Source organism: Manis pentadactyla, chromosome 16 (assembly GCF_030020395.1).
Source record: "Manis pentadactyla isolate mManPen7 chromosome 16, mManPen7.hap1, whole genome shotgun sequence".
Classification (NCBI taxonomy): Eukaryota; Metazoa; Chordata; class Mammalia; order Pholidota; family Manidae; genus Manis; species Manis pentadactyla.
Genome location: NC_080034.1, coordinates 36,065,909 through 36,089,075, shown reverse-complemented (window position 1 = coordinate 36,089,075; position 23,167 = coordinate 36,065,909). Strand labels below are relative to the sequence as shown.

Genomic DNA, 23,167 nt, shown 5'->3' with positions numbered 1-23,167 from the left:
TGCTTTCTAGTAGACTCCCCTGGCCTGCTTATGCGTGGTCAAGTGTGAGAAGCCCTGGGCCAGGTTCCTTGGGGGCCATGAACTTTACAGTCTGGTTGCCAAACTTCTTGCCAATCCCAGGAGCACTTGATTGAAGGCTTCTTTCATTGGTTTGTCCACTCCCAACTGCAAGCTTTCTCTAAGAAGTCTAGAATCTCCTACTCTTCCTACCAATGCTGTATCTCTTTTGTCCCTTGACTAGCTCTGGCAATGCCATGACCCATCTTCATTAATCTCCATCTAGATTATACACTCATCCTTGCTTTTTCCTTATAAGCTACCCTCACCTCGATCTATTTGAGATGCGACTGCAGTGAGCTAACTGGACCCTAGCACACCCCACTTTTCTGAGATTTGTTCTAACTGTACTTATTCTAACTAGGTGTAGACACTTGTATGGTAAAAGGACTTAGCCCAAATTCCTTTTAAACAAGCTCCCTTTATATGGAAACAGGAATTTCTACTCTGGTAACTGGCAGAATCACTAGAAATTGTAAACCAATTCAAGTTTCACTCTTTTGAGGTCACATCCTTTATGGAAAGTGGCATATGCTCGTGTATGTGATCACCTCAGGTTTGTTTGGTGTACCTTTCCAGAAACAGGGAACTCTGCCTAGGCTGCTCTCTTCCCCAAGTGCACTGCACTCAGAACCTTTTCTCCTTCTCAGAGTAGTGATGATGCATTTCCACCACACCTATGACCTGAGGGAAAGTGGGGATATTCAGGATTGTAATTCTGGGAGGTAAGCAGATGGGAGTCTTACTTCTTACTCCTGGAGATGATTCAATGATGTCCACCTAGTCCAGACTGAAAGAAATTTATTTCTGCTTACCCAGAGTAGAGAACAATATTCTGCATGCAAAAACCATCCCTGGGAAATTACAAAGTTATTTACATTGTTTGCTGTTGGGTTTTGTTTTTTTGTCAGGAGAAACAGGAGGACAGAGAAGAGGGTGGATGTGGGGAAGGCTCAGGGATAGAATCTTGTTTAGCCATTACGTAAGGAACTTTCACCATTTCCAAACTCTTTGGAGTGATAAGGAAGAACATTAAAGTTACAATAATCCCCTTTTCAATCAAGGAGCTACCAGTTTAAGGAAGCAAACATCACAACACATACTGCCTCTGAGTCCGTAAGGCCATGAGAAGGTGGATCTCCTGCCAGCTCAAGGAATGAGTTAGGTCTCTCAGCACATTCACCTGGGTAATCTATAGATGGCTCCCCTTCACTCAGAAATGCCAATCAACGTCACTTAGCTTCTTTTTCCAGCACTACCCTTTTCAAGTCAGACCTGCTCTTGAATGGGGGAAGTCCACTGGAGACCCACAAATCTAAAATGATGTGAGATCTTGAAGTGAGCCCTGCAATGCTAGTTGAGATGGTTCAGAGGTTAAAATGGCTGTTACAACTTCAGACAATACTTACACCAGACCATAGCAGTGCTTTCAACCCTCAGGGGCATTTTATTTCAGAAGTTTCTATGTATTACAAACGTATTTATTTCCTTTCTCTCACCAGCACCCCCTTAAAAAATCAGGAAGATTAAAAAAAAAAGAAATTTGTAAAATCTCTTATCTAATTTCTCTAGTCTTAGACTTAAAAAAGCTGAAGCGGTGCTTCTCCTTTATGAGAATACTGCTTTTTAAGGAGAATTTATAGTCTATCTTTATGCTCTGTACAGGTTTCCTTCCTGGAGAAAAAAATGGTCAATGCTTCTGCTTCCTTTTAATAAGTTCATTTCTCCATTATTATTACACATTATCATTCCCCACTTGACACCTTCTTAGAAACTTGATTGTTGGCTGCATTTTTCATTTGGCAAAAATTCAATGTGGTTTTACGTGGGATGTCTAAGTGTCAGAAACAGCAGTGTTGATGTTCTGGTTTCAAGAAGGAAAATCTATAGAGAAATATATACATTCCGTGGAAGAGCAAATGTAGGAGACTGAAAAAGGGTGTGCACAGAGTTAAGAAGGCCGATAGACACTACTGGGTTTTGAATTCTGTGGCTGTCAGCCACCAAAGATGCAGTGTAGGCCAGAATATAAATCTCTGCAGGAAGAAGTTTGCTTAGGCACTGCAAAATGACAGAGTCGGCTTCATTTTGTTCCAAGTGTATTAGAGCAGACACACACAAGGAGAAGCAGTATGCTCATTCACAGTGAGAAGTCATCTGTAAATGATCCTGTATGGTCATTTCTGCAAATGCTCTGTCAACCTAGGAGCCAGTGGAAGAGAAAAGAAGCATCCTATTAAAATACACTTCCAGCTCTAACTCATCCGAGACCCCGGCTTCCTTAGCACCATGATTTGCTAGTCCAGAATAGAGTTTAGAGTTACGTGTTTCTCTAGGTCATCTGGAAGCTGGTTCACTGGAGTCACTGCAGAACACATGGGTGTGCCCAAGAAAGCAGCAAGTCTACCCAGAAGGGTATGCCTTAATGATCTTCACATCATCCACAGGGCGGTCCTGGGAGTTTGTTTCCACCATTCCTACTCGATTCACCATTCCTATACCTTGGCACACACGGCCAAAAATGGTGTGTTTGCCGTCAAGCCACTGGGTGGGGGCTAGAGTCACAAAGAACTGGCTGCCATTGGTGTCTGGCCCTGCATTGGCCATTGCGAGAATTCCAGCCCCTGGTGGGAAAAAGGGAGAGGAAAGAATATGAAAAACCCCCATAGCCCCAGCCTGGAGCTGCTACAGCATCCTAGGGATGAAAAGAAGCTAGACTTTGTTCTGACCTCTATCATCAACCACCTGACTGGGACAACCTTCCCTCAGGGCAGGCTCTCTGCCTTTACACAAAGACCATCACCGCACTTCACTGACAACCTCACCATCCTGGTCTTCACCTCCTCTCCAGCCTCCAACCATAACGATCCCCAGTAACTCCTGGACCATGTTCCCAATTACCCCCAAAATCCAGCAAGGTCTCCTGCTTCTCTGAGGAAGCTTTTGTTTTCCTGTAGTTTATAAGGGCAACATTCAACAAATAGTTAAGAGAGCCTCAAACACTCAGACCAGCACTCTGAATCTCTCAGGACTCTCAGAGAGGCAGTACTTTCTCTAACCCACCAGGGATCTTTGTGGCACCATAGCTGGGCAGCTCCATGGCACCAAGCCATGGTGTCAGGCATGCACCTTGAATCACATCCAAACAACTAAGCTTTTAAAATCCACTCCTCCTTCCCACCCAGTCCAGCCAGACTATATACTTACCCGTGAATTTCAAGTCAGGATGAAGTTCATCTTCAAACTGCTTGCCATATATAGAGGCACCACCTCGACCTGCCAGATTAGAAGAGGGAAACCAATCAGCCAGTCCCACTACATCACAAGAACTATGGTGCAGGGTCAAAAGATCTTTCAGAGTTACAGCAAAGGACAAAGCAGTGAGCATGCCTAGCCCCCTGCTATGTGTATTGCTACTACACAACCCAGTAGCAGAACTGAGCTCTGACACAGCACATTCAAATGACTGGTTCCACTCAGATTAGACGTTTCTTTTCAAATAATACTGCAGTGTTTTTTCCTGCTTAGTAAGGTAATACATATTCCCTGTCAAAATGTAGAAAGCATAGGCCATTATCAAAAGAACACTAAAGTCCTCCAAAATCTAACCATCTATAGATAACCACCATTCATAGTTTGATGTGTTAAGAAGTTTCTTCATTTTTAACATTTTTATTGAGTATTTTTGATAGGAGTGCCCTGTGCCCATCATAGTCACTGCTAATCAATCAGCATTCTTCCCTGCTGTGCTTAGATTTGCCTCTGAATCCTTACCAACCCAGAACTCAAGGCAGCCATTTTTAATGGACAAGATGGCACAACAACCGAAATCTATTTGCCATCCTTAACCTAGGATGAACGAAAATAAAACTCATTTAAGTCAAAGACACAGCTTTAGGAGAAACAGGAACAGTGGTAAGTGGCAATGTGACAGAGGAATAGTATAAGAGCAGGCAGAGAGCCCACTGGAGGAGAGAGAGTGCATCACAAGAATATGAAGAAATGTGACACTGCGAATGACGTTGTAACACCACCACTGGGGCTGTGCTGGGCAGCCAGGTTTTTTCTTATAGCAAAATGTATGTTAAATAATGGTTTTTCTCACTGGAAAAAAAATGTCCAAGTAGGAGGTAACTCCCCATGTCAATTATTTAGCCAAAAGTATGCTTTGTTAAACTACTTTGGTTTTTCCAAGTTGACCAGCCAAGATGAAAGCCTGGAACAAAGTGAACATTGGATTTATCAGCTTACTCTGCTCGCCTGGCAGCCAGAAAACAGCCTGGACACAGGGAGCTCACCTCCTTTTGTGGCCTGCTGTGAAAGCTGCATGTTAAAACACCATGTCCACCCTTCCCCACCCTGTATCCAGGCCTCTTGGCTAAGGTGCTTCCATGGTAAAAATCCTTTGCTTTACCTTTTATGATGCTCCACCACAGGGAGCCTGTCACCGCCCCCAGTTCTGGAAGAAAACATTGTTCTCATGCAAAAAGAAATGGAGGTGAATCCTCAGAATTGGGAAAACCTGCCACCTGGCCCAGGCTACCTATGTTTCTGGAAAATTACTGAACTACTAATCTACGTAAAAATTCATTACAGAAATTCCAACCTGCCAGTATACTTGTAAACAGCAATTATGTAACCAATACATTCCCTCAAACTATACAGTCAAAGCTCCTGCCTAAGGATGGGGCTGGAGGGGGTGGCCAGCGGAAGTGCAAGGGCTGAAGATGAGAGGGGAGAGGGGCTGTGTTCCTAGTCTAGTACAGATACAACAGAGACAGGTGCAGACTTGTTCTCTCAATTCTGTACTGGCTAAGTTCGTTTCCTCTTCTGTCCTCTTTTAAACATTTATTCAATGTATTTAATATTTCAGACATACAAAAGACACTAAGAATAATATGGCAATCAACTGTGTACCCTCTCCTCACGAAATCAAGTGTGGCAGATCCAGTCAAAGACTCCATGCACTACGTCAGGGCTTGTATGAGCAAGCTGAGGATCTGGTTTGTAGTGGGCTATCCATCTACCGGCTCAGCCTTGGAAGCATAATCCCTGCAAGCTGACAGCTACCAGAAGAAACCTCAAAGCCCGTGCCCTCTAGGAACTGAAACCCATCATCTATGTGGCACCATAAACAAGGGGATTTCAGGACAGGCCAGTCAAGAGTCACAAATAAAGCCTCGGGTTTTAAGCAATCAGAAGGAAGTACAAGGAAAGAACATGGAGGCCCCTTTTTACTCATTAGGCATCGTTTCACCAACTGCAACTAGTTTGTGCCTCTTCAACACCATTTACTCATTATATGTTATCTTTTCATAACCTAATTCAACTCAGGAGGGCTTGCAGCAAAACATCAGAAAGACAAATAATTACAATCAAAACATTCCTTTGGGCATGTGGAATAGAGATGTGGTGGGGGACAGGAAGTGACTAAAGAGTTTTCTGGTGCACAGCGGGTATAGAGATGTCAATGATCACTTATAAAGCCAACAACTCTGAAGCTTTGCAGTCAAAAACTTGCTGTGTGCCTAGTCTAGTAGAGATATAATGGAGACAGGCACAGGCTTGTTCTCTAAACTCTGTACCAGCTAAGTTCTTTCACTCTTCTGTCCCCTTTTAAACATTTTGTCAATGTATTTGTCAGTGGATAATGTGGCAAGCATTATAGTCAAAAGTATCCCTGACTGATATACTCACTTTGTTGGTAACAGAGTTGGAAGGGAACTGACTAGAGCTGCTGCTGGACTACCTGGTCAAATGCCAGACACCAGATCTAACCTGGGAAACAATGTAGTTTTCCAAGAAGATTTGCAGTTCCTAGGATAGAGTCCTCTCTTCCTCACATGCCTTTGTGGTCAGAGAGATTTGGATTGCAGTTCCAACTCCACCACTTCCCTGGTTATATAACTTTAAGCAAGATACTTATCCTCACTAAGTCTCATTCCCTTGTTTGCAAAATGGGAATAGTAGTTCTTATGTCTCAAAGGATTGTTGTGAGAATTAAGTAAGATAATACACAGAAGCCACGTAGTATATAACATGAAACAAATACAGTAGGATCAGTGAGAATGAGCGCCCATTAACTGAGATAAGCTGAGCATTTTCTGTGAGATGCAACTGTAGGTTGTTATTAATACTCCACCTTGGAAGCCAGTCGCTTGGTTTATTCCAGTTCCTCTGTCCTCAAACCTCCACTACTCCCTCACTGCTCCTCCATCTTTGTGGATAACTTGCTTCTTATTTCACTGAGAAAAAGGCAGAAGAGAACTTTCACATGCTCTCACCACCAAGTCCACTTCCCTTCCTATATCTCTACCCATTTACCTTCCTTCCTCCTTTATTAAAACACTGAATGAATAAACCGCTAAGGACTATCCCACTACCATGTACCTAATCAATCCCATTCACCTTTACAGAACTTTCAGACTACAATTTTCCCCTCTCCGGCATCAATTTTTCTTTCTTGTGGATCACGCCTATCAGCATAAAAAAATGGTATTAACATTTCCTCTGCCAAAAGAAAAGGCTTCATCTCCAAGTATCCCATTTCTCTGCATCCCTTCACAGAAAAATTCCTCAAACTGGGTGTCTCCACTTCCTCTCCTGCCTACTGAATGCTCTCCATTCAGACTTTTGCCCTCCATCAGTGACCACCATGTTGTTAAATCCAAGGGTCAGTCCTCAGACCTCACCTTGCTTGATCCATAAGCAGCATCTGACAGTCGGTGTCACCCTTCTTTACATTCCACCTTACTGGCAGCTCCTTCTTTTCCTCTGCTGGCTCCTTCTCTTCCCCCTCTCTTTTCATGGGTGTTAGACCTGCACTGAGGTGTGACATTCCCCACCACCCCTTGCTCCCTTGCCCCTTCCTTTCACAGGTGCTACCGCAGTAAATCTCTCGAACAGCTCACTGTCTTGGCACCTGCTTCGCAGGAGGACAGAAGACTAATCACCCTAGCCCAGGCTACAGCAAGTTCCAGCTCTGACAGCAATGGAGGCTCCCGGCTGGCCTCCTTGCTTCCAACATTGCCTCCCCATTACCACTCCGGTCTGTTCTTGGGGAAGCCAGGGGATTCTTTTAAAACAAGTCTCATCACGGCAGTCCTCTGCTCAAAATCCTCTGGTGATATTTCATGACACTCAGGGAAGAATCGAAAGTCTTCACCAAAGACTTGCCATAATCTGGCGCCATCCTCCCCACCAAAGTAAGCCCCTGCCGCCCGCCTCACTCACCTGCTCCAGCCGCACTGGCCTCCATGCCGTTTCCTGTCAGCACACTCTGGTCTAAGGCCTCTAACTGCTATTCCCTCTGGAGTGTCCTTGACCGTGAGTCCCAAAGCTCACTGCTTCACTTCACTCAGACTTCACTTTACATTTGCTCAAATGCCAGCTTATCAGAGAGATCTTCCCTAACAACGACATGGCACCTCCCTCATCCTCTATCCCAGTGGTTCTCAAGCTCGGTGACTTTACCCCAGGAACACTGGACAATGTCTGGAGACATTTCTGGTCATCACCCTGAGGGGTCCTTCTGGCACCCAGCAAAAAGGTAGAGATCAAGGCTGAAGGTAAACAGCCTATAATGCACAGAACAGCCTCCCACAACCAAGAATTAGCCAGTCTAAAGTGCCAATAGTGCCAAGGTTGAGGATCTCTATGCTTATACCTTATTTTTTCTGTATTGCTTGTCATGACCTGCCAATATCTTAGGTAACTGTTTGTTCATTGCCTCCCCCACTAGAATGAGACTTCCACAACAGCTTTCTTATTCACTATTGCATCCTCAGTTCTCAGAACAATGCCTGGACTATGGTAGGAGTCCAACAGTCATTTGTCAAATAAATCAAAAACCACACTTTTTTGAGTTCCTGTTTAGTGTCAAAACTGTGCCGATCATTTTACAAACAGCTCATTTACTACTCAAACAACCCTATGAGGTGTATATAATCGCACTCACCATTCAGACATAAGAAGCTAACAAGTTTACATAGCTTGTGTTTGTGTGAAGCCAAGATTCAAACCCAAGCCCACCAGGGTCCACAACCCCACTGTTCACCCCCACACTGCACTACCTTGCCATATACTACAATACGTAAATTTCTTTACATATTTTTTTTATCCCAGACTCACAAGTCCCAAATGGTCCCTGAATGATGCTAGATCAAATGTGAGCTCCTGTCTGGGAGTCTCCATGAGCTGGTCCAATCTTACCCCCCATGCAATCCTACTGCAGCTAGTTTTTCTAGTTTTCTATTTCTAGTTTTCTGTGCACTCTGCCCAAATTGCTCCTTTACTGTTCCCTAAATGTGCAGTTCAGGGACCTTAGAAATCACATCTTCGGCACTCGTCCTGGGTGTGGAGAAGCAGCCAGTTCAGTGTGTGAGGTGCTACCCCTGGGGTGGTGGGCTCGCCTTCACACCCTCCAGGCCTGTCACCTGTGCCTCTGCTCTGTACTCTCCTCTTCCTAAATCCAAAATGCCCTTTCTTGTCCTCCCAAGAGTTAAAATTCTACATTTCCCTCAAGACCCGCCTCAAAATATGTCTCCAACCCATTCTAAACCCACTCCACAGTACTTTTTCTCTATTATGAACTATTCTAACCTATGTTATATACATAATCCTAGCATATCACCATACATTTGCATATTTATTATACTACTATTTTCTAGTTTTCTTTTTTATAATGATCATCTTGTCTTCTGGCAGGGAAGGGAGCTCTGCAAGAAAAATGCCTTGGCTTTTAATGCTTAAGTACTCCTCACAGGTCTTAAGACTCTCAGTAAATATTCATCAAATGAATAAAATGAACAAAGAGCTTGCTGTTCAACACGTTAAATTTCAGGTGTTCCTGGGGCTCTAAGAGAAAAGCGGAAATCAGAGTGCAGAGGATGCACAGTGCAATCAGCATGTAATTAATCACTGCAAACGGCAGCTGGTGAGCACTGTGAGGCTAAGTGCCGAGCAGGAAGAGTAGAAGGAAGAGCTTGATAGCATGCCATGTCTTACAGGGAAGAGAGAGAGATGTTAGAAGAAACTGATAAAAGACGTTAGAGGGGTGTGGCCCCGGAAGATGACTGGTTAGCCAGAGACGGGTAAGATTCCTCAAGGGAGGAACAACCTAAGACAGGCACAGTCGCTGGGGGGTCATCAGGTGAGAAATTGGGGATCAACAGAGGTGAGGCTTAGAACCTCACCCCCCCTGTTCTGAGAGAAATCTTCTGCATATGTGGATGTTTTATTGCCCTTGTCTAGCTTGGATTAACACATAGTCTACAGGCACACACCTGATCATATACATTTGCTCTCTTACAACACTAAACTATGTTTTCTACCTTTATGTTGTATCTACCTACCACTTCAGCATCTTATTAAAAATAATAATGAGAGAAATGTGGTATCCACATATAAATCAAGTATAAAAATCAAATGTGTATTCATATTTGAACTGACTGTTTATAGTTCATAATGCATGAGCAAAACCAAAAGTTTCTGTGATGACTGCCCTTGTACTGTTCACCATGTAACTTATTCACTATGTAAGAATTTGTTCTCCATGTAAGAACTTGTTCGTTATGCTTCAGAAGATTGGAGACTGACGAAAATTAGGCTTGGGGTGGATTAATGATTGTGCATTGAGCATTGACTCCCCTATACAGAATTTTATTGTTGTTAACAACCATTTGATCAATAAAAATGAGAGATGCCCTAACAACAACAACCAAGAAAAAGTACACACTTCCAATTGTAAAATAAATAAGCAACCGGGATGTAATGTATAGCATAAGGAATATAGTCAAAATATTGTAACAACTTGGTATGGTGATAGCTGGTACTTAGAATTATCATGTATATAAATGTTGAATCACTGTGTTGTACACCTGAAACTAATGTAATGTAATACTGTGTGTCAACTACCCTTCAATAAAAAATAATTATCAAAAAAAAAAAAAAAAAAAAAGACGTTAGAGGGCTATAGAAAGCGCCAGCATAGTTACCACAACAAGGGAAATTTAAAAGAAGAAATTGGTTAACCTGAAGCAGGAAGTCAAATGTATTTATCTGAATTGAGGAAACACTTGGCAAAGATTTATCAGAAAGACCATGGAAAGAATAGCTCCAGAGCAGTCAGTCAGGGACAGAAATGGTACATCAACTCGGTAAAGGGCCCAGTATACCTCATGCTGCTCATCTGAGATATTTAGCTAAAAGCACGTTACCTAATCAGCTGGCAGTTCATACTAGTGACCCAGGAGGGCCTAACTCCTGTTTGCCTTCTGCCACAGACCTGCCAACAGGCTTGGCTCATTTGTGCATTATCCTTAAGGCTGCATCCAATTATTTGGAAATCTTTAGAGTGACTCAATTCCATTAAAATCACATCATGGAAATATGACATTATAAAGGACTGCAAACCAATTACAGAAATACAGGGAAGCTCTGACATCTGAGTCACTTCAATTCTTGTACACTAATCACGGACTCTCAGTTCACTGGTGTTATAAATTAAAATTTTATCTCATAACAACGAGAGAGGTAGAAGACAGGAAAGAAATACATCAAAATGTGGACAGGACACTTTCAGATAAAGTGGGATGAAGCAGGATTAGACTCTGACTCCCCCAATATCTGATGAAGCAAACACAGAAAATTCAAATTTTTTCCAAAGCCAAAAACTCACCAGCATTAACCACATAAAAAGGAAACAAACTTAACTCCAAAAATTCTGAAAAGAGTCAGCCAAGGAAAGAAATACTCCTATTTCTTTCTGCCTGCACTCCCTCAAGTGGTATCAGGAAAGGAATGTTATCCAGAGAATTCTCAAATACCCTCCAACTGAGACACCAACAGAGGGAGGAGGTAAGCAGCCCTGACGAAGTTGCAGAGAAGCCCTTGAAGGCAGGAACCCAAATACCCCAGGCACTAAGGAGTGGCAGGGCAGCCTGCCAGCACTGGCCACTTAGGGCAGGGGGGAACACTGGGCCATGATGGGGGTCAGGACATGCTACCTTAAAATATGGCTCCTTGCCATACTGAGTATTTCAAGCTGAAGGTATTTGAGAAACGGCAGTATAGGGAGGATTTTCTGACCTCCCCCTGAAGCAGGTCATCAGACCCTCCTGTTCTCAAGAGAGAGGTGCCTTCCCTACACCCAGAGAAGAGGGACACCAAGAGGAACCTGAACACACAGCCTTGCTCTTTGCTCCAGTCTACTATACTTAGCTCAGACCCCTTTTGTCCTATCACATTTTCCCACAACTTTCTACTATTCATAAAACCAAGCATGAAAACTCAAATGTAAACACTGCTTCAGGTCTTCATTTCCTTATAAGAGCTTCAGTGTCACAAAAACTTCTATTAAATAAATTTGTATGCTTTTCTCTCATTAATCTGTCTTTGTTACAGAGACCCAACTGAGAACAAAGAAGAGTAGGAGGATCTTCTTCCTCCGATACAGCTATACTTAGGGGACTACTCACAGTCCAGGGTCAGGGGAGAGGGACACCACTGACTGGTGGAGGTGGCCCTGGGGCAGGGCTCTGATGGCGTCTGGGAGGACAGAATAGAAGCTAGCCCTCCAACAAGGGGCTCACTCAGCATGAGCTCAGCTTGTGTTAGTTCCTACACCCTCATCAGGCTAGAACTAAATGGAGAGAAAGCAACCTAGCATTTGGGAGGGAGAAGAAAATTGGTCCCACAAATTGGGAGAGTGACATAGAGAATCCATTTACACTATACCTGAGCAAATAACAGGTTAAGAGAACATAGGTGCTGACTTTAAGCATGGTAAGATGAAAAGAAAAGGCACAGAAACTATGCAATATGCCACAATAAACAGAAGGAGAGAAAGAAAGGAAGGCTGGAAGAAAAAGAGGAAGGATAGTGTTCACTTCAGAACCTCAGTCTGGGAGAAGACATAATCCAAGGAGGACGTCTCTGTAGCTGTCTCAAGCTACAGATGGTTCACTACAAATCCAATAAAACAATAGCTCAAAGACAAGATAACAAATCAACAGAATAAGTTGAAAAGATATCACAGCTAAGCTACAAACCCTGTCTTTTGGGGTATTTACACAGGTATGCTTGATCAAATCACAGGCCATTGGTGATTAAACTCAGTTAATATGAAGTTCATAAGGCAAAACCCATTGGAAAAAAATCAGTACAGTGGTTGTCTTTGTGGGGATAGAGGTGGGGATAGGCTGAAAAGGGGCATGAGACAATTTTGTGGGGTGAAGTTTAATATTCTTTAACTTCATAGGGGCTTGTGTTTATAGGTGTATGCATTTGTTAAACTCATTACATTTCATTTTAAGCAAATTTCCATTAAGCCTGTAAAAATGTCAAACTCTAGTTAACAGGCATTCTGAATTATTTATGGAAAAGTTTGCTGATGTCTGCAATTCGAAATGGAAAATAATCATGGAAAAATGGAAAAATAATAATATGAGTTGATGGACGAGGGATGGGTATGTAATAAAACAAATATACTTAAATGTTAATGATAAAAAAGAACTTCACAGCTAAGGAAACAGACTGATAGCCAAATGACACCAGTATGGCTCTGATAAATAAATTAGAGCAGTAAAGAACATAACAGACACAATGACAGATTGAAAATGTCAGAGTAAAGGTCTGAGATTATTTCAGTGGACACAGGAAAAAATAGAAAAACACTTCACACCCTCAACAGAAATGATAGATATGGAAAACAAAGGTAATGAAACAAATAATAACTAGATTCCTGAAACAGAAAATCCAGTAAGTATAACAAAATATTCAGGAACACAAATAGAAAAATTTTCCCTGAATTGAAGGAAGGCGTAAATCTGACCTCAGTATTCTCCAAAGCCATGTTCAAAACCAGAAGGCAATGGAGTAAAATTATCTAAAAAGATAAGGGAACGAGTGTGGCCCAAAAATAGTACACCCATAGTCATGGTGTTTTCAAGTGTAAGGGCAACAGGCAGAAATTCTCAAACAGGACTGAATTCACAAATACAACACCTGCCAGCACTTATGAACAGCAAAGTCTAGAGGTGAGCACCTCTGAAATGCAGACCCATACTCTGACTGAGGGACTCGTGGGTGTAGAATGGAAAGTGTTGTAAATTCTGACAAGGAAAAACAAAGCTAACAACAAAAACTGGGAGTGAGAGGAAGAATAGGAGTGAGATCATAGAAAATAAAAATTCCTGGCACAGAGCCCTTAAAGCCCGTATAATTTCCTAAGTGATAAGAACACTAGGAACATCTCTTGTTCTGGTATCTGGTCTTTGACCCCGTCCATGAAGCTGTTCCTAAAATGATTATAAAATTCCTAAGTGATACGAGCACGAACAGTATCTTTTGTTCTTTTTTTTTTTTTTGTATCTTTTGTTCTAATGAGACAACTCTGTGTGGGCTCCTGGATGGCTTCTGGAAGGGGGATGGTCACAAGACCAGCCATGATTAGAAGCTTGGAATTTACAGCCCTACCCACTACCCTCCAGAAAGGGGTTTTTTACAATCTTGTTCTTGTTATTCTCAGTTGTCCTTTGTTTATCCTCTATGATCAGAGGCATTCCTTTTTTTTCAATGTATATGAACACATTTCAAAATACAGAATTACAGGAAAGTAGAAAAAGAACAAATCCCTCATAAATATATTTCCTAAAGATTCCTAACCACCACTAACTATTCCCCCAATATCCCACCTCTCAGAAATGATCAATAGCCACTTTAATGATTAATCATTCCAACATGATGAAACCTTAAAATCCCAAGTACAGAGCTCAGAGAGCTTCCAGGTGGGTGAACACATCCACACAAGGGCGGGTGACTCACCCCAGTTCTATGGAGGACAAAAGCTCCTGCACTTGGGACTGTCCCAGACCTCCCCCTATGAATCTCTTCATCTCTGCAGTTCATCTGCATCCTTTACCATATCCTTTAATAAACTGGTAAACACTAAGTGTTTTCCTGAGTTCTTTAAACAGAGCCCAAGAAGGTTGCTGGAACCTCCGATGTATTAACTGGTTGGACAGAAGCACCAGTGATAATCTGGGTTACAACAGGCATCTCCATGCTGGGTGGGGGACAGTCTTGTGGAACTGAGCCCTCAACCTGTGGGGTCTGACACTACCTCTGGATACACAGTATAGAATTGAGTTAAATTGAGTTAAATAGCTGGTGTCATAGAGAGTTTTGCTTGTTGTAAGAGGAACCTCCATACATTTGGTGACCAGAAGTGTCAGGAGTGAAGTCTTCGGTGTGTGTATATAAAAGCAAAGGAGAAACACAGGAGGGAAGAACTGGGTTTTTCGCAACATAAGAAGTAGGAAAAACTGAGTTTTTCCTAAACAGTAGGGAATGGGTAGAAATCCAAATATGAACTGCTTCATCTTTTATAACAGGAAGTCAATTTTTCTATTAAATATATACAAGATTAAATGTATACTTTGTTTTAAGAATAGCATGCATGACATAGCCTATTCTCTTGAAATTATTTCCATTTAGTAGTTATTCATCCATCCCTCCTTTTAATTAGATATCTGAAAAGATGTCTAGAAAAACGGCCACCAACGGTGGCTTGTTGATCATTTCTGAGAGGTGAGATATTGGGGGAACAGTTACTGGTGGTTAAGGAATCTTCAGGAGATATACTTATGAGGGATTTGTTCTTTTCCTACTTTTCTATGTATTCTGTATTTTGAAATGTGTTCATATACATTGAAAAAAAAGGAATGCCTCTGGTCATAGAGGATAAACAAAGGACAACTGAGAATAACAAAAACAAGATTGAGAAAAGATTCTGCCACACACAGAACCAAGCTTATTTAAAGCCAAACAAGCAGGATCAGGAATTAGCAGACAGAAAATGCAGACTGAGAAGGAAGGGTCCTCGAAACTAATAAATGTCAGCATCTACCAATTTCACTAATAAATCCCATCTAAATGGTTAACTCCCCAATTCCTATCTCCATCCCACACCTTTCCATGAACTCCACACTCACATTCTATTACTTATTCAACACCTCTACTTGAAATAACTGACAAGTATTTCAAACATAATGCATCCAAAGCTAAAACTAAATTCTTGAACTTCCTCCTCCAAACATGCTCCTTTCAGCCTTCCATATTTCATCAAATTCAAGTCAAAAATCTTAAGTCATCCTTGACTATCTCTTCCTCTCACATGCCCACCCAGCCCAGCAATCCCATCTCAACAAATCCCAATGGCTTTATTTCTATCAAAACATATCCTGAATCCAGTCACTTCATACCACCTTCTCTACTACCAGCTTAGTCCAGCCATGTGTTTCTAGACTGGATGGCTACAGTAGCCTAACTTACTCTTGTCCCTACATCCATTCTCCAAATAGCAGCCAGTGATCTTTTTAAAACATAGGTCAGATCATGTCACTCCTTTGCACTAAACTCTCTAATGGCTCCTATCTTATTCAGAATAAAACTCAAAGTCTCTACCATGCCCTACAAGGTCCTACACCATCTCCTAAGTAAGCTCCTGCCTCACGGCCTTTGGGTCTACTATTCCCTCTACCTGAAATGTTCTTCCCCCAATCACAAGGTTAATTCCCTCAGTTCATGCAGATCTCTGGTCCAATAACATCTCAGAGGGCTTCCCTGACCTTTCTACTAAAATTGCATCCCCACATCCTCTTCCTGCTTTGAGAGCAAAAAGTGTTTTTATTTGTTTCCAGCTATTTCTCTAGAGCTTAGAAAATTATCTGATACAAAGCAAATGCTCAATATTTGTGAAATGAATGACTGAATCAAAGAACTCATTATTTTATTTTTCTCAAAACATTGCAAATGTCCTTCTTTACTTCTGATGGTAAGACTACTCGATGCTGAATCTACTACAATTCAGGCAAATATTATTTGCTCTTAGTAAGTACTACATGGAAGTTATGAGAAACTCTAAAGCCTGTGAGTTAAGATTGGTTTCCAGTTCACACTCGTGTGTTTGGAAGAGAGCGTGTCCTAGGGAGGGCAGGGGTAGTCAATAAATCACCTAATCCTGTCTCTGGGATGTCTAATACCCAGTAATGTCAGAATGAGACTTTAGAAATGGATGTTGGCTTAACTGTACCTGTCCCTGTTGGGTCCCCTCCCTGGATCATGAAGTCTTTGATGATTCTGTGAAATTTGGTGCCATTGTAATAACCTCGACGAGCCAACTCAGCGAAGTTCTTACAGGTCTTTGGTGCATGTTTCCAGTAGAGCTCCAGCACAATGATCCCCATGCTGCAGATGGAAGGACAGGAGAGAGCCAGTGAAAACAGGGTCACAGCAGATGAAGATTTTATGCGACTGCTCCCGGACCCTTCATTCTCAAGCCTGTAAGTCATGAAATTTCACTAAATGTTACATTTCATGCTCAGCAAGGGAAAACAACATAGAGCAAATAACAAACACAGATATTTGCATAACACATTCAGGGGCTCTGGTACTTCTTTTTTTTTTTTTTGAGAGGGCATCTCTCATATTTATTGATTAAATGGTTGTTAACAATAATAAAATTCTGTATAGGGGACTCAATGCACAATCATTAATCAACCCCAAGCCTAATTCTCAACAGTCTCCAATCTTCTGAAGCATAACGAACAAGTTCTTACATGGTGAACAAGTTCTTACATAGTGAATAAGTTCTTACATGGTGAACAGTGCAAGGGCAGTCATATCACAGAAACTTTCGGTTTTGATCACGCATCGTGAACTATAAACAATCAAGTCACATATGATTATTCATTTGATTTTTATACTTGATTTATATGTGAATCCCACATTTCTCCCTTATTTTATTTTTTTTAAATAAAATGCTGACATGGTAGGTAGATGCAAGATAAAGGTAGAAAACATAGTTTAGTGTTGTAAGAGGGCAAATGTAGATGATCAGGTCTGTGCGTATAGATTAAGTATTAATCCAAGCTAGACGAGGGCAACAAAACATCCACGGATGCAGAAGATTTCTCTCAAAACATGGGGGGGGTTCTAAGCCTCACCTCTGTTGATCCCCAATTTCTCACCTGATGGCCCCGCTGCAACTGGGCCTGTCTTAGGTTGCTCCTCCCTTGAGGAATCTTACCTGTCTCTGGCTAACCAGCCGTCTTCTGGGGCCATACAGGAAAATGTAAAGTTGGTAAGTGAGAGAGAAGTAATATTCTTTGAAAAGGTTAGCTTTTTACTTCTTTGCATACTTATGCCCTGTGGCTTCTATGCCCAGCATTTGTCTTGAGGTATCTTTACCACTTGGAAGAATTATGATACTCGGTAATTTTCAATATGAGGCACAAATTCTACTAAGGGGCTGTAATTAGGAAGGAAGAAGAAAAGCTATAGAAGTAGCAGACGGAAGAAAACATGGGAAGATTGATTATTTCTTTGACATAACTTCTTGTAGAGTAACATAAGCATGTATAGGTTTTAACAAACTACTAATTAAATTGCGTGCACACATTAACAGAATAGGAATACAGATACATAACAAAAGCAGACCTACAATTACCAGCCATATCCAGTGAAACCAAGAAAACCAGTTAGGTACCCTAAGCATTTGTGAAAACTTATCAATAATATGATGGATATTGTCTAACTGAATTTGAATAGTTTGAGAAAAACCAGACAAATTAAAACAACACATTTCTGGGAACTGTTCACATCCCATATGTTCTTTTAACAGTAGATAGTCTATAGTCGCACAATTTTGGAGCACTGCAACTTGCACTTCTCCTAATCCTTAGTTGAGTTCCAACAATATAGATCCAGTCAAATTTGTTGTTTTACTGTATGCACAGGACAGCTTAGATATCTCTGGTACTTCTTTTTAAGCAAAATAAATGTGGATAACTAAAAATCCTAACACCTTATATATAGAAGTATCACCAATCATCAGAAACCAATAAAACCAACCCCTAAATTAAGAAAAAAAATCCTACACATAGTATGTAATCTTTTTTTAAAGGGAGACATTAAACTATCAGGACTTCCTACTTATTTATACATGCATAAGTTTGTGAGTGGGGGTGGAAACTGGGTAAATAAAAGGAAGGTTCTCAATGACTATCTTCTTTAAACTTTTATTTTCGAACCATGTAAACATATTACCTATTCATAAAAATTTCAATGGGGAAAGAAAGTACAGTTTGTGTGTATTTAGTAAAAGGTGAAAGATTTATGCGATCTGAAGAGAAACCAGAGCATTTTTTTGTATGTATTTAGGAGAGAGTGCAACAAAGACAAAACTTGATTACTTCAAACCTTTATACATACCCATTGTGATAAGCGCTTCCCCCCCAAAAGTACTGCTAAGGAAGAAGTAGAAGATTTAGGACAGGTGGCTTCCCCTCCACTCCATCACTCACCTGGACTTTAAGCTCCAAGAATGTGAGAATTGAGTCAATTCCCTCCAGTCTGAATACCTAGTGCCATGCACAGTGTAAGTATGCACTTATTAGCAATCTGTATGTGCACAGAACATAGCCTTCCAAAAGCCTTTCTACCAGCAGATCATATTTCACATTATTAACATTCAACATGGATTAACACAATTACTCTGTGCAACACACAGTTCTAGGTGTTTTTCCCCTCATGGAGTTTATATTCTGGTGGATATTTTTTAAATATAGGGAATAACTTTTTGTAATGGCAATCAGAAAGAACCTATACAATTTTGAAATGTGTGCCTTTTGACAGCAGTCTAAACTTTTAAGTATTTCTGCAATAGAATAACTTAACAAAGTGCTTACAGATATGGTATGTGTAAAATGTTCATTCCAGTATTTGTCGTAACAAAAAACAGAAACAATTTAAATGTCTTGCAAGGAGAGAATGACTGAAATATGAAATAACCGCAGTACAGGAGGCTGTGTGTTTTAATGAGTGAAAGAAAAGCAAATTGGAGGGAAAAAATATATATTGTATATACACTCACACACACAATATGATCATGTAATCAATCATATTTTTGTTAAAAAATAGAACATAAGAGATATTTCTGTGTACACAGAAAAAGATCTGGAAGGTCACCAACAAACTATTAATAGTGTTTTTACAGGGAGTGGTGGCTTCCCTTTATTCTATACACTTCTACAGTGCTTGAATTTTAATTTCGATTTGTTTTATAATTAAAAAAATAAGTTAACATGTGAGTTCAAGAATTAACTTTCAAGCTGGGGCCTGAAAAAGTAGAATTTTGCCATATGCAAAGGTGGGGAAGATGGCCAGGGAGCAAAGGTAGCATCTGAGAGTACTGTGCTCTTGTGGAAAGCAGCCTGGGCAAAAACAGAAAGATACAGGAGAAAGGGTGGCTGGACCCTGGCTACGAATGTGAGACTATCAGAAGATGCAGCCAGAGAGACAGGCAAAGGCCAGATGAAAAAAAAAATCTTGAATGTCAGACCTAAGTTTTAATTTTATACTGTTGTAGCAGTAAGTTACTTAAGGTTATTTCTCCTACTTGGCTCTAGTGAGGTTCCCCGACTTACTAGCTACGTCGGTTTGGTTAAGCCATTTAATCTGCAAATGTTGGCATTTCCCCGCTAAAATTGGAGAGAAGGTGGAATAATGCCTAAATGATTTGAATTGCTAAAAGGATTAAATTTAATGCTATGCTAAACATCGGGACATGGCACTAGCTGGTTGGCTCTCAATATATTATATCTGATATTTAATAGTGGGAGAAATGTCCCTTCCTGTGTTCTCCTAATAAGTTGCTTACGTAACAGTACTGCTTACAACGTTAATATTTACATTATCTGTCTCCTTTGTTCTACTGTAAACTCCTAAAGGCAAGGCTGTGTTTTATCGACCTCTGCATCCTCAAATTCCACCCTCCGTCCCGGGCCTGAGGGCTCAATACATGCCTGTTGAATGAATGGATGAATGAACGGAGGAGTTGGGGGGGGGCAGCCCGGCAGCTGGCGCCTAGGCCTCAGAGCGAGTAGGTGCGGAGGCGCACGCGGGCGGTAGCGGTCTCCACTCAGCCTGCAGGCTACGCGCACGGCGGCCGCTGCACGCCTCTTCCCCCAGGAGCGCGGCGGGAACCCAGCCCCGTGGCAAAGCCCGTGCTCTGCGTCAACTCCACCAGCGAAGCCCCAAAGGCCCGATCCCCCCTCACCTAGTCTCCAAGTGCACGTTGGGCGGCTGCCAGGAGTCGGGGGGAATCGCAGCCATCGCGAAGCCGGCGGAATTCCTCTCCAGCCACTACTACTTCCGGCGCCGAGTCGCCGGGGAGCTGCCTCTGCGGCGCACACTTCCGGTCCTCGTTGCCCAAACTTTGCGAGTCTAAGAGTTGGGGGTTGAGTCAAGGTAGAGAAAGAATCCCACTTCGCTTCCAAGGCCGGGAAGCTGAGGTGCGAGGTGAAAACAGGCTGGCAGCAGGACGGAGAAGAGTACAAGCTCCATTACCTCCAAATGGAGAAACCGCCCCATTCTCCCGACTCTGGCCGGTTCATTTTGGCATGGAAGGCAGGAACAACCAGCAAATCTGCATTCCGCATTCCGATTAAAGTGAGGCCCTAACTTTCAATTCGAAGAATTTCCTTGCCCTGCAACAGGTCAGGGACCAGAAGCGGAGGAAGAGAATGAAAGGGAATAGAGATGATAGAAGCCAGTAGCTAACTTTTTAAAGGCGCTGTACAGTTTACATAGCACTTGTATTTTATCTATTCCAAAAACCAATCCTGTAAAGTAGATGTTATTCCCATTTCTCAGATGTGAAAACTGAGACTCAGCAGCTAAATGACTTGTTCATTTGTCCATAGCCATACAGCAAATCTGAGCCTTGTGAATCCAAAGGCAAGAGTCTGGAGAGAGGAGAGGGAAGGGCTGGGAAGAATATGAGAGAAAAGGAAAAAGGGAGAGACAGGAGACTTAAGATCAAAAACATCATGGCTAGGGCAAGGCTTAGAGTGACAAGGATGGATGGTGCCCGAAGGTGGTTAGGACGGTTTGCTCTGAGTTACAACTAATAGTTCACATTAAATTATTTAGGGTAGCTTGTGTTTACTTCATTCATCCAATATCTAAGCTGAATGTCTTCTGAATGAATGTATTTTATTAAAAACAAAATTATAAACTTTTACAGAAACATGATTTTTCCAGTTGAAAACCTGAAGTAAGTGACACATCATCAAGACCTGTTAATTCTTTTTTCCGAAGATTCCCAATTTGTTTCCCTTCCTATTCCCACTGCTGTTTCAGACCTTTAACACCAGGAGCCCCCTTGCTGGGTTCCCTGTTTTGGGGCTATCCCCCACTAATCCATCCACAGTAGCCAAAGCCTTCCTCCCAAAATATCTGGTAGCATGTCACTTCCTAGTCATGAAATCTTAAATGTCCTGAACCATTTGGCCTGGGCTTGAAAGCCCTCCGCCAGTTGCCCCTCACTGACTTCTCCAGCCTATTTCTTCATGACTTAAATGTGTCGCCAACATTCCTATTTCCAGATCTTTGCCCAGGCTGTTCTTTTTCCTTATAAATGTTTCCAGAATCTCACCCATGCCTTGTCCCAGCTCCTTCAGAACACTTCTCTACACTTCCTGTGTACGGTAGCCTCTTTCCCCTTCTCTTTTCTTAGTCTTTAACTCTGTGCTGCCTTCCTTTGCTGTCTATTTCTGTCAAGATTCTCTTCTCTCCAGGCAGATTGTTAACAGCCCATGTTAGGGACCATGTCCTAGTTCAGTTCAATTCAATTCAACATTCACACAGGGCCTGTTCCAGACCAGAACCTGAACAGAGGGAACTTCCCATGGCTGAGTAGAGCTAAGGCACCAACCCATAAAACAAGCAGTTGTGTTATGCAGGGTGTTATTACCTGAGAACCTTGTCAAGAGTTCTAAATCTCAACAGAGAGAAGCCAACACTAAAGAAATGAATATATTTACCCATCATTTCCCTCCCTATCCTTTCCCTCAAACTAGTTTCTCCTCCGGTGCTTCCAGTCACTATTGTCCAGCTCACCAGGCATATCTTTGACTCCTCACACTCCCTCAGCTACATCCCTACACACTTCACAGGTCACCAAGCACTTTTACACTCATGGTCTTTTCTCAGTCTCCCATTAGCCAGGTTTTTGACTGGAGTGCTCTGAGCCACTGCCAGGGGGAAGTGACCAGCTCCAGAGCCCACCAGGAATTAATGTGTTCTGGAACCCAAACCTTTCCTCCGCTTTCCCTTCCTGAGTCTTCTACTATCTGGCAGCCTTTCTGATCTGTTATACCTGGGAAATGTTTCTTGAGTGGATTTCTTCTTCCCTTCCTTTTTTTGTTTCTCCGTTGAACTTTCCAAAGTTAATTTTTCCTCTTCCAATCTAGTCTTCATCCTCCAACAGATGTATATGCCCATAACAGAGCTCTGATCATGTCACACCCCTGCTCAAAACCTTCATTGGCTCCCCACTGCCCACAGATTGACGTTCTAGCATTCAAGGCCTTCTTGGCAATGCCAAGCTGATCTTTAAAGATTGTTTTTTCTTCTATAAGTAGTATTGGCCTGAGCCAAATCAACATTCCAGATTCCCAGAATGTGCTCATGTCTTCCCTCCTTCTGAATCTTCTCACTACTATTCCTTGTGCCCCAAATGCTCAATCTCAGACTCCAATGTCTGAATCCTAAAAGGCCACCTCCAAGGTCACTGTCTCTTTAAATCTTTTCCAGGAGCACCTAGCAGCCACTAGAAACTGAGAAAGATAGAAATGGGTCACATGAACTATGCCCAGACCCAAAGGAACTCACATTCTAGGAAAGACAATTAAACACACAGCTACAGGGGTGTGGAATGAAGGCTGTAATCAGAAACATGCAGTGCTTTCTGAGCTCTGGTTATTCCAGAGCTGGCTTTGAGTAGTCAGAGGATTCCCTGGGAATGATAACCTGAGCTGAGGGCTGTTAGAATTAGCCAGAAGCCAGAGAGATTTCTCCTCTTTGGAGAGCTGAAGCATTGTAAAGGGCTTGGAAAATCAGAGATTGTTTCTTGGGCTGCCCTGGAGGTGACTGTAAGGGAATTGTGAAAGATCTTAGAACTTGATTCTGAGGGCAAAAGGGACCTATGAAATTGTGGAATCAGATTTTGTACATTAGAAGTGTCACTCAGGCTGTAGTTTGGAAA

The 23,167-nt window shown here is 42.0% G+C and overlaps 1 protein-coding gene across 2 annotated transcripts; it reads right to left on the bottom strand.

Moving 5' to 3' along the window:
• Positions 1–841: 841 nt before the first annotated feature.
• On the bottom strand, positions 842–20,339 carry PPIL1 (peptidylprolyl isomerase like 1). Of its 2 annotated transcripts, XR_005030920.2 has the most exons (5): positions 20,177–20,339; positions 16,151–16,305; positions 3,265–3,333; positions 2,382–2,681; positions 842–2,259 (listed from the first exon to the last, which is right to left on the bottom strand). XR_005030920.2 is itself a non-coding variant. In XM_036916169.2 (4 exons), the coding sequence occupies exons 1-4, from the start codon at positions 20,230–20,232 to the stop codon at positions 2,461–2,463; spliced, it is 501 nt and encodes a 166-aa protein (XP_036772064.1). In that variant the 5' UTR covers positions 20,233–20,339; the 3' UTR covers positions 842–2,460. The 2 variants fall into 2 exon arrangements, 1 of the variants encoding a protein (XP_036772064.1); XM_036916169.2 differs by having other exon boundaries at positions 842–2,681.
• Positions 20,340–23,167: the final 2,828 nt, after the last annotated feature.